The 12,507-nt window shown below is 39.4% G+C and overlaps 1 protein-coding gene across 2 annotated transcripts in view; it reads left to right on the top strand.

Moving 5' to 3' along the window:
• The window catches only part of LOC146002825 (calsenilin-like), a 222,820-nt gene that overhangs the window by 148,195 nt on the left and 62,118 nt on the right, over positions 1-12,507 (top strand). For both annotated transcript variants that reach the window (XM_083140790.1, XM_083140789.1), the window contains exon 2: positions 8,227-8,421. In XM_083140790.1, coding sequence (XP_082996916.1) covers positions 8,227-8,421 — 195 coding nt within the window. The remainder of the gene's footprint in view (positions 1-8,226; positions 8,422-12,507) is intronic.

The following is a 12,507-nucleotide window of genomic DNA, read 5'->3' as shown; positions in this document are numbered from 1 at the left end:
CATCAAACATAATCATCGTATCCAGTAATTCCTATCCTTTTCACAGATTATTTGTGCTGTTAGTGTGACCGTTTCGAACACACTCAAATGTCAACCTCCCTCCTGAATAGTACACCCTGGAAATTGTATTATTGGAGGCAAATGAGTCTCTGGTGCCTGTAACCGCAGTCAAGATATTCCTTTTGGTGTTTTGTGTCTCCGTGCTTGTTTGTGTTCTTTCATCATGAGGTTCGTACCATTCAACCTCACCGTCACCATTGGTCACAAAACTAGGAGATAATCGACTTGCAATATAACAATGAGTCAAATCAGTCTTGATTACTTTCCACAAATAGAGTATCAACAGTTCATAGCACTTCGAAAGTTGAGGAAGTAATTTTAACTCCACAAGGCTTCATTTTTTATCAAAACAGATAACTCCGCGAACAACGACGTTGCTTTATACAAGTCTCAAATATTTTTGTCCGTACGTGAAAGAAATAGTTTAAATCTCAGGCGGCCAATCCATGGGCGTCCGGAAGGGGGAGAAAGTGACATTTCCCCCCATGGAAAATTGATCTTACCATAAACTTATACATTACACACATATATTGCATTTCATTCACAGTAATTTATGTTAATTATTGGAAGGGTGGGTGTTATAGGAACATGAGAGCTTCAATTTTAATCAGTGATTCTTTGAGGGGGCAGCACTATTAAGGGAGAAATATGTCTAGTTTGCCCCCCCTGGAAAAATTACCATGCTTGCCCTTCCTTGGAAAAAATTCTGTGGACGTCCATTGGCCAATCATAATAATAGTGTAATCCACCTCTTACGTAAATGGACGCATCTTGTTATGATAAAATGATACGGTTGACGGAGTTATTTCTGTAATCGTCTCTCCGATCGCATAACGCTCTCGCCTTATAATTAAGTAGTCCTGGGTTCGATTTCCAGTGGAAGGCCAATGCACACTCGTTAGGACTACAGTTTAAAATGGAGATCTAGTGACAATTAGCCTATTTTAGCATGTGGATTTAAAAATAGATTACTACTGGATTATTTGCAATTTTCTTCTTTTTGGCTGCCTCATTATACGTAGGTCTCTGACACCCTCGAGTCAAGATTTCTTTCCACCCCTTTCTTCCTCTTCTTTGAAATTCATGCAAGTTAATCATAAGAACTGCATAACTGATAGTGAAAATTTATATGTTGGAAGAGAACTTGTAAATAGCAATAGCCACTAATAATATCGATTCAGTAATTCGATAGATTTTTTCCAAACCTACAAAACTGATTAAAATTTGGTCACCTCGGTATGGTAGTGATTGCGAATACTCGTTATTAATTAGAACAAATTAAAAATGGTTACTTTAGATACATTGCATTATTTGAAGATGACAGCTATGTAAAAAATGTGATATAATAAAGAAAGTGGCACATCAAATTACTCACGGAGTGGTTATCGCAGTGCGCTATGATGCAGTGGTCCCGGGTTTGAATCCCGGTCTGAGCATGGGTATTTTTGTGAGTGTCCATTCATCACTTTCATCATATCATCATTGCGAAGTGAAGAAAAGCGAAATATATATATTTTTTAAAATTTATCAATCAAACATAAAATTCCGCATGTCTTCTTCTTTCCTGGTATTGCAGTGTGGACCCACTTAAAAAGGTCGATATAATTTCGTGCGTATCTGGAGGAAGCAAGGCGAAGATGAAGTTTTATTTTTTTATTATTTATTACTTTGATCATACCCATGCCAAGATTTATGTAAAGACCCGGTGCTGACATCATCATTTATGCACAGTTTGAGTTAGTCTATAACCTTTAGCCCAAGTCATGTCAGATGGTTAGTTATAAATATATTTTAATATTTTTCCACATTTCAAATATCTCTTTTACTTCAATATATGGCTGCTTTCGAATCAATTTTTCCCCATTGAATGCTGGATGCTGCAACCCTCCAAATCGTCCTAAATTCTGATTAACTCTTGATCATAAACCTTAACTTGTGAGTATCCCATAAAACTTACTAAGCCTGTTGATTTCTTCTAATCATAACAGTGTTCATTAGATCACATTTTAAAAGAGAGTTCTGGTAGTACCTTTAGCTTTCCAATGACAAAATTAAGAAGAAAAGCTTGAATTGATTTCCTTCAACAGGATATTTGCTCAAATTTTCGTAAACTTACTTACTAGACAAAAGTTTCGCCAAATGACATCAAAGCTTGTTATGGGATGAATTGAAACTTGTGAACTTTCTAGTATCTATAATATTCACAAATAAAATATACATGGAGTGAGAACCAGCCTATACTTACAGAACCATTTACATTTCCTAATTGTATATATTTATTGAATTTGATTGGGTGGGCAATCGGGTGGGCACAGGAATTTTGGGGTGGGCGCTTGCCCACCCGTGCCCACCCCTGTCGCCGTCCCTGCTCTGCGTAATGAGTGAATACGTGAATTAAAATTGTTGGGGTGCCTCGGCACACTTGGTCATTTTGTTCCTTCAGAATATTTGGGTAACATTTCCTTATTTAAAATATTTACCTTATTGTTAAAGAAGGAATTTCAAAGCCACTTGAGAACAGGTTAAATTTGCAAGGTTGTGCAGAGACTTGCTTAAGGTTGTATTATGTAGATATAATAAATGTTACAAAAAATGAACACATCGAATAGCAGTAAAAACCGGTCGTGGGAAAAACAGTTTACATTCCCTTGATACATAACGTTTAGCATAGTACGGGAACAAAAAGTGGGTTGGGGGGCAACTAACACCCCCTCGCCCACCCTAATCACCGCCACTAAAGTGAACAAATGATCATTTCCTTATTTTAGTTGTTTTCTTCTTCATGAGTAATAAGTCCACTCAAGAGCCTCTCGCTTCATTTTCACCAAAATATGGAGTTAAATATGGACATTAAAGTGTAAAAATTCAACTTTATAATAATATAACACACTACGCAGGTAACGTTTGAGTTTTGAAACATTTGATTACGCTTCTCTCGGCATTGACCTATTACCACGACGTCTTGAAGAGAAACCAGAAGCGAATCCCATACGTGTGTCTCAAAATCGTTGCTTCTGGCGCTGCTGTCAACTAGTAGCGAGGGTGGGATTAACAATGGGCTGCTCCACTTAGGACCCTCTTCCAAGATTGCCAAAACACTGTTTGTAACAACCACGAGCCCTCATTCTCTATTGTTTACAATTAATAATGTAAATAAACAGGAATTTCAAGTGTTTTACAATAGCAAAACTAAACAGTTGGGAGGTGTAAAACTGAAAAAAATAAGAAATAAACAATATTGTTTGGATGACAGAAAACTTGTAATTAACGCAATTAGAGGGTATAAAAACGTCGTAATCTTTCGTTTGATTAACGGCGCTTTTGACTGTGTCAGTTATTCCTAAGGAATTCACCCAACTGTAGGTCCAGTACCGATTCAAATAATTCCGGGGCACGCCGTGAACTAGTTGATTAGTGGCTCGTTCGATTGCAGCACCAAACAATGAACAATCTCCAATTAACATTGCATGAGACACGGTGTATTAAAAGTATTAGCCATGTAAAATATTATTTGTATTTGTGTCACTTTTGGCTAATCGCGACGATGAGAATGAGTAATTAGAAGAAATAGGTGAAGGGCCACTAACAAAGAACACCCATTAGCATTCAATACCAATTGGAGATTCTCTATTGTCTGGTGCACCTACTATTTATGACTATTCAAACACTACGCTTCTTTTATCGTCTTCAGGTGAACAGTTAGTTTCTTCCAGTGGTGAGGATCGAACCTACGAAATCCTACGATTTTACCACAAATCCAGTGCACTAATCAATTTTAAAGCAGTTAGCCAGAATTTGTATTACGTAGTTCCCAAAGTGCCAAACACCATCACGTAGTTGTTAGAAATTCAATTCAAATGATTTTAACATTCAAAACTTTATACATTGTACTATATTTTTCGTTCGAGTGTTACATTTGATTCTACCTAACAGGGTTGTTTTATATATTCAGTTATTTATGTTTGCATATTGCAACCAAGGTCGCCCGCAGGGAGGGGCCAGGGAGACAAGGGCCCCCCTTGAGATTTCTGGAAATGTAATGTAATGTAATGTAATTCGAATGGTGAAATTGTAACGATGTTTTATAACAAAATATATTGTTTTCTATGACTTACAGACCGTAAGTTACAGCAACTATTATTATTGTTAATATAATTTTTTTTTTTAAAGTAGAGTTAAATTTAAGCTTACAGTCTATTTTACATTGATTATCTGTATAAAGATATACACAATATGGAAATTACAAATGTATGATATTTTTTAAAAAAATAGTAGTAGTAGCACTAGTAGTACTAACAATAACAACAAAACTATTAGCAATAATAATAATAATAATAAATTCTATGACTCTGCCCCTGAGAAAAAATTCTGCGGGCGCTCTTGATTGCAACACTGTCATTTTGATTGCAACACTGTCATTTCACATTCCATTAATGTATTACTTTACCAGCATTACTTCTTCGAATACAGGAAAGTAAACGTGTCACTGCCTGCTCCTTAGTGATAGGTCGGAGCTGATATTTATATTTCTGTCCCCACGTTCAATGACATCTCTGTCTCTCTCTTTGTGTGTGTGTGTTTCTTTCCCTTGCTTCGAATTCCGCGTGGGTATTGGTGTTCCTTTGTGTGTGTCACTTCAACAATTGCATGTTGAAAAATAAAATACAAAAATTCTCTCTCTAGTGTACTTGAGCGCGTGTGTGGCTGTCTCTGCGACAGAACTTGAAGATGTGTTCTGCGTTTCAAATATGTAAAATCTTACCCTATTTCATCCTTGTAGCGTAAAAATATGTTATCAATGTTCATGAAAATATTCATTAAATATTTGCCCCAGGTATTAAGAAGTAATATACATAAACATGATTTATTATTACAGCTGTGGTACTTACTATAATTTGAGTTTTTCTTTTAAGTCGGTTTTATGCAGAGATAGGATACGCGGGACTGGATCTACAGTTTAAAAGCAGTACGTGCCCCCCCCCCCCCCCCGGTAGTGAACTCGGGACATCTTGATTACAATGTGACGACTTCCAACAATGACATCGGGAAGGCCTGATATTTACTAGTGTGCCTCATGTGCATGTAATAATGTTGTGTACCAAAATAGTATGTGTGCTTTTGCTGTTACATTATTCTTCAAACTCAGTAAGTTGATAACAACCTCCAGATGGTATGTTAAATGTTAAAACATTTTATCCAGCATTTTCAAATGGACAAGGTGCAAACAATGCTTGATGGTTAGCCTTGTTCAACTTCTTTCGAGAAATATAGGAACAGTTTTACTCTATAGAAGAAATAAAATTCAGTGACGATTCTGACGTACTAACTCCCTATTGTTGAATAGATATCGATTTATTGATTACATTTATGAAGCAGTTGTCATGTTTTGTACATTTAACATGTTTGTGTCGCTAGGGCTTTTGTCTGCCTTATGTTTACTGAAATGTTATGGTATCCAAGATAGTAGTACATGAGATTGTGTACAGTGAATAAATAAATAAAATTTTAATCAGTGTGTAATCAGCCACTCTATGTGAGCTCATATGCACATGCTTAATAATACACACGAGGACATAACAGTGGCGAGGAAGATAGGATCTATTGTGACGTTTTATTGTTTCTTCTAATCGAAATGTGTGTATTTCATTGATTGTTGAATTATCTTCAACCTGAAATTAAACAAAACACTCATATGTTTAGAAAGCGTTACAATAGTCCTTCATATAGAGATATTTGGCTTCCTGAAATTTCGGTCAGGCACGTATTTAGAAATATATTTTGGAAGAAAGGTTGTCCGAACCAAGTGTCTAAGAAATTAATATGTAAATTATTACATGCATAGGTAAAAAGACGATATAACAATAGAGATAAAACAGTATGCATCCATTACCCTGTAGTTTACGTGTAGCTAAGATCACCAAATTTGTATAAAAACGACTGTCCTGGCAAGGAAATTAATGTCGAAAAGATAAAGAATTTCATATTTATTGAATAACAAAAAGACGATGGTAGATCCAATTAACGATAAGTAAAGTTCCTGATTAATGTTTTATGCATATTATTATAAGTAGCTGTGTGCGTAAATCTTCTTTGATGTTGTCATTCAAAGCCTTAGTTATGACCCTATTCTAATTCTTACCTTGAAGTTAAGTTCGGCGGAAATAAATTACCTCCTAAATGCTATACAAGCATATTTTCATTATTTAAGTTTGTAGTACTTGGTAAGTCTGTCAATGAGATTCCGGACCCCCTGTACCCTCCTAAATATCGCCTTTATTTGTCATTTGGTTTGCTAGTGCTACAAGTGCATTTTGCGACTTCTATACAAGGTGTTTCTGTGACCGTGTTACAGACTTGCAGGGATGATGGAAGGGAACAAAAGCAACAGAATGAGATTTGGAACCCTGGTCCGGAAATGCCTCAGTCAAAAGTTACAAGCCAAAACCTTCGAAGGACAGGCAACCACGCACAACGCGGATGATAATCATAAAAGAAAGGGGAAAGAATCCATTGTGCATGCCCTGGAGAAGACGTAACGTCAAACTCGACGTGTGTAGTTTAGAAGCACGAGTGTCGCGGCTGCAATCAGTGCAATGGAGAGTATACCCCAAAGGAACTGGCTGATATGATGTTTGTGCATGGACGAGCAAATGGAAACTGTAGGGAAGCAGAAAGGTTGTATCGGACCACGTATCCACGACTCAGACGTCCAGCACACACCATGTTTCCCAGACTTTTCCAACGATTACGGGAAACGGGGCAAGTGCGACCTCAATTCCACAAGCAAGGAGGACGAAGAACTGCAAGGACACCCGACCTTGAAGATGCAGTGCTGGATCCGGTGCAGGGACAATCATCCATTAGTGCACGGGCCGTGGCACGTGAAATTGGTGTGGCCCATAGTACTGTTTGGAATGTTCTGAGGGAGCAGCAGCTGCACCCTTACCATGCACAGTGTGTCCATGCCTTGGGTCCAGCTGATTTCGCACCCCGCGTCGTGTTTAGTGAATGGTTACTGCAGCGCTGTGTGGTCGACACCCAGTTCCATGCCTGTGTGCTCTTTACTGATGAGGCCTATTTCACGAGAGACGGGATGCTGAATAGTCGCAATAGCCATGTATGGGCCGATGAAAATCCCCGTGCCACAACCGTGAAGGGCCATCAAGACAGATTTGCTTTAAACATGTGGACTGGCACTGTCGGCTAACATTTAATAGGTCCGTATCTTTTACCGCCACGATTAACTGGACCAGTGTACACTGTGTTTCTGAGAGACATCCTCCCGAGTTATTGGAACATGTCCCACTTCTCGTTCATCAACGCATGTGATTTCAGCATGATGGGGCCCCAGCCCACTTCCTAGCTGGTGCTCGTGATATTCTGACACAGACCTTCCCACAGCAGTGGATAGCGAGAGGCGGACTTGTTGCTTGGCCTGCCCGTTCACCTGATCTGACCCACTTGATTTTTTTTGTGGGGTCATGTCAAAATGTTGTCTACGAGACACCTGTGAGTAATGTAGAGGGAATCTTGGTAAGAATCTTTTCAGCCTGTGATCTGGTCCGAACGACTCCTGGGATATTTGAGCGGATGCGACATAGCTTATTGCGACGCTGTCATGATGGCTGAAGTTCCTACTCATTAAAGCAACTGCAGTGATTCTTCTGTGTTTGTTTTCCACTTCCCCAGACATCTTTTATGGTTTCCCTCTACGTCGTAACTGGTTGCCTGCCCTTCGAAGTTTTTGGCTTGTAACTTTTGACTGGGGCATTTCCGGACCAGGATTCCCTATCTCATTTTGTTGCGTTTGTTGCCGTCCATCATCTCTGCAAGTCTGTAACACGTTCGCAGAAACACCCGGTATGTGCCATGTTGAATTTCTTTCTAAAGCTTTCTCTATCAACGATATAAAGTATTTTTATCCTACCATCCACTGTGATGGGGTGGTAGTGTAAATGTCCTAGGTTCGTCTTCTGGTTTAAGGCATGGACGTTCCTTTTGTTTGTTCATTTGTCTGTTTCATCACTTCACCATTAAGACTCATCGAAACTGGATAAAATACCAAAACACAGTACAATAATACTTTATATCTTGTGTTTTGTGATGTTCATACAAACTTTCTGAAATTGCAAATGATTTTTCTCATAGCTGTCCGTTTCTCTTCAGATTTGGACCTGGAAGAGTTTGAATTACAGCCACCTAGGTATCGACCTGATCGGTTGGAGACGATCAGCAAAACAACCCGCTTCTCCAAGAAGGAAATCCAGTTCGTTTACCGCGCCTTCAAACAGGAATGTCCTACTGGGATGATAACAGAGGATACGTTCAAGAGTATCTATGCCAAGTTCTTCCCTCTCGGGGGTGAGTATTACCAATGCAATCTCCCTTATGTTGCCTTCATAGCGTAGAACAAACAGTGTTTGTCACAACCATTAATATAGGGTGTTCCGTATAGGACGCCGAATTTGAATCGAGTGCTATTGTTTTGTTTCGAGATTGGCAGACCTGTTCTTACCAATGTTGGTATCTGTTGTCATGCCGATTAATGTATCCTCAATTGTTTTGACTCGTTTGTTGTGGTTACGATATGGAACTCCATGAAAAATTCCCGCAACGAGTGATCTCTTTGCACGGTGACCAGGAATGGCCAGCAAGGTCATGTGATCTTACACCCTGTGATTTCTTCTTATGGGGGTTTGTGAAATCACAGCTTTTACGAAATTATTCCCGATATGAAACCTTTATTGACTGGGCTATTAATCATATGCATGTTCCTATGCGCAAGTTTCATGCAGAGCTGCAACTGAACTAAAGAATAGGATTTGTCACAAGCTACGTAGTGACTTTTTTCTTAGAGCGGATGAAGAATAGAAAATGTGACAAAGGACCAATGTTAGGAAATTATTAAAAAGTACGTTCCCAGGTTTGAATCCCTCTCGGGCTTGGTTGTTTGTGAATGTCCATTCATCAATTTCATCATTTCATCACTCATCCCCATCTTCGCAAATTAGCCAAGAGGCTCAAAACGCGAAGTAAAATTAACTAAATCAATCAATCAATCCATTATTAGAAAGTACAACCACTTAGTTCAAAGTAACGAAGTTAAATTGCAGTTATTTCATTGAAAAATTAGATCCAGTTAAGTAAATTAATAACACTTGAAATTAATTCATTAAGAAAGTAACTCAGTTACATAGTTGCAAAGAGTTATTTCAACAATGACACTGACACATTTGTTTTATGGAGGAGATCGTGTAAGATGACAAAATATTTATCAGTGTCATCTTTGTGGATGGAAGTTTTATGAAAAACTAATTGTATCAAACAGAACCTAATAATGCCAGAAAGCTAATCAGTTTGCCTGTATCGTTGAATGATTAGTAATTATCACAAGGCAGATAGGAAACGAGGAAAATATTATAGGGACATAATGTTCTCGTCTGTTTGGAATGCAGACCTTAAAACGAATTCCGTTACTTGCCTCATCCGATTCAAAGGTTCCAGCCTGGACAGTCAGTTCTTAGTCGACAGGCAAAACAATTTGTATTTGCATGCCAATATTTCTTAGACGACGCGCGCGTGTCTGATATTATTATTTTATCAGTGAATTACTAAAATATACAGATGAATATGTATATAGAAATGTATAATTCCACACAGTTCTTTTCAGGATGCGAAATTATTGATGACTGGTGTGTGTGGGGGGGGGGGGCGGGGTAGAATGATGTGAATTTACATTCATGCGTGCACAGATATATATGTGTATAATGTTATTAAATATAAAATAAATTACCTAATATTTAAAAATACATTATTATTAAATACATAGAAAAGAATTAATTCGTAACTTTTATACTGGGTGAGTATGTTAAAAGAGGCCCCGTGAAAAATGTGCTCCTTGCATGTAGGCAACTCTGGTAGATCGAAGAGAAGAGCGGGGTAGAGAACAGTCCAGGATATCAGTTCCAAGCAGTTTAGACAACTTGACAAAAACGTAAATGAATGAAACATCTCTTCTGTAAATACAGTACAGTGTGACAACAACCTACCTAGAGGAGGTGCTGGAAATGTCCTCCGTTGACCTCGAGGCACGTGTGCAGACGATACCACATGTTCTGAAAAGCACTGGCGAGGACATCCTGCGGGATGGCCTGGATAGCTGTGATAATGTTGTTCTGGAGTTCTTCGAGTGTGTGAGGGTTGTTGCTATACACCTGTCCTTTCAGAGCTCCCCACAAGAATAAATCACTGGGTGATAAATCTGGATAACGAGGTGGCCAAGTTTTGTTTGTGCCACGGCTGATGACTCAATGCGCGTGATCGTTGCACATGCTGTATGCGTCGTGACTCCATCCTGCTGAAAGTGAGCGTTCCTTCGCTCATCCTCAGTCAGTTGTTCAACAAACACGTTGAATATGTTACTGATGTAACGAGCCGAGTTCAAAGTCTCATGGAAGAACACGGGGATGATGCGGCGTGACGGCACGGCACACCAGACACCGAGTTTTTGGGTGTGCAGTGGAACCTCCATGAACACGTGTGGACTGTCACCTGACCAGTATCGCGTGTTCTGGGAGTTTATGTAGCCTGACAGATGGAACCATGCTTCATCGGAAATGGACAAGTAACCATCCTGCAGCACCTCCGGAGCGATATTGGACAGGAATAACTCACAAAACTGCACGCGAGCTGCCTTGTCCACATCCCGCACCTGATACATCACGATAACTTTGAATGCGTCCAAGTTCAAGTAATGCTTCAGGATCCGCATAGCGGTTGAGTGGGACACCAACAACTGTTGTGCCAAACGCCGAGCTGATTTTCGTGGACTGCGTATCATAAGCTGCACTGCGTCGCCCACCTTTGCCTCAGTGCGGACAGTCTTTGGACGCACTTTTGGCCTATTGAGCATGGATCCGGTTTCCCGCCATTTTGCAATCAGTTTTTGCATTACTGATTTGGTTCGAACATTCGCTGGAACTTCATTCACCGCGAACTCCGTCGTAAACAAATCTGCACACTGTTTCCAACAACCGAGGCGTGCATACGTCTCGACAACAAAGATACGCTGCTGCACCGTTAACACAAAACCACCGAACCACAATCACAACTTTCCTCGCCGCTCAACTGACCTGCACACTGCCTGCCTCAAGATTACTACTGGACACTTTCTTTTCAATCCCCCTCTATGTCATGTTGTCGAAACTGCTTGCCACCGATATCCTGGACTGTTCTCTACCCCGCTCTTCTCTTCGGTGTACCAGGGTTGCCTACATGCAAGGAGCACATTTTCCACAGGGCCTCTTTTAACATACTCACCCAGTACATATCAAATATTTGTGAAGAAGCAAACTAATTATTTTACTAACTGGTTAAAGTATAAGTTACAAAATAATTGAAATAGTTTTGTTACGTAATAGTTGAAATGAAATAGTTTTTGTTAGTTTTTGCTGTCTATATTGTTGTAAGCCCGTTTACCTGGGCTCTGAGAGGTCACAGGGAAGTTTCATTTAAACATTTAGGTAGAGCTTAATAATATCTGATGGCTGAACCTGCTCCGTAGGAGGGTAGAGATATGGAAAGTTGGTGTAAAAGGTTATTCACGCTTGTTCATACCTGGTAGATGTGTGTGATGTCTTGTCCTAATGCTTCTCGCAGACCGAATCGTGACAGTTCCAAGGTTCTATCCAGCGACCCTCAGTTCACCAAGCCAAGCGATCCCTTGCGCCTTGTAGCATGCTAGGCAGCGGTAACTCCGTGTTCCATCGTCGTAGTTAGCAGTGTAACGTGTTGTAAAGTAATCGGACTAGCTATCCATGTAGCGTCGATGAGTGTCAGAATCAAAAGAGAGCGAGCTCCGGGTAGGAGCTTGCTTTTATCATTCTCGGCGTCGAAAGGTTGTTAAACCTTTCAAACGCGGTAGATCCTGTTTAGATCCACGCGTTTGCCTTTCAAGTTCCTTGTTTTACGGAAGTTACAAGCTAGCGCATTCTTGGGATCACTCGCTGGTCGGACAAGTTCAGGAAATGAACAAGTGTGAATATTAACATGACGAGGTTTTCTCGGTCTAATAGTCTCCATATCTCTACATTCCCCTTGTTGAAATAATCGAACCACTCTATGATGGTCGACTACCTCGTCCGGAGTAGGTTATTTTTAAAAATTATGATTTATTAACATATCAAAACTCGTAGAAAACCAATACAGTAAACCAATCACTAGAAGAATCACATCACCGTAAAAAAAATTGAAATCACCAGAATAGTCATATCATATCGTGGCACCAAACACCGTTGAGAAAAAAAAAAATAAAAACACGTAGAATAATAAAAAAAAATTAAATTGTAGGTCATAGCCTCTTATAAACTCAAAAAGTACGAGCACAATTAACTAAGTCTTGAGGCATGGATAAAAATAATTACATAAGTGTGACACTGAACTAGTTTT

This window comes from Lepisma saccharinum, chromosome 19, assembly GCF_977018435.1.
Source record: "Lepisma saccharinum chromosome 19, izLepSacc3.1, whole genome shotgun sequence".
NCBI classification, from domain to species: Eukaryota; Metazoa; Arthropoda; class Insecta; order Zygentoma; family Lepismatidae; genus Lepisma; species Lepisma saccharinum.
The sequence above is the reverse complement of the archived record's forward strand: the minus strand, read 5'-3'. Positions and strand labels throughout refer to the sequence as shown.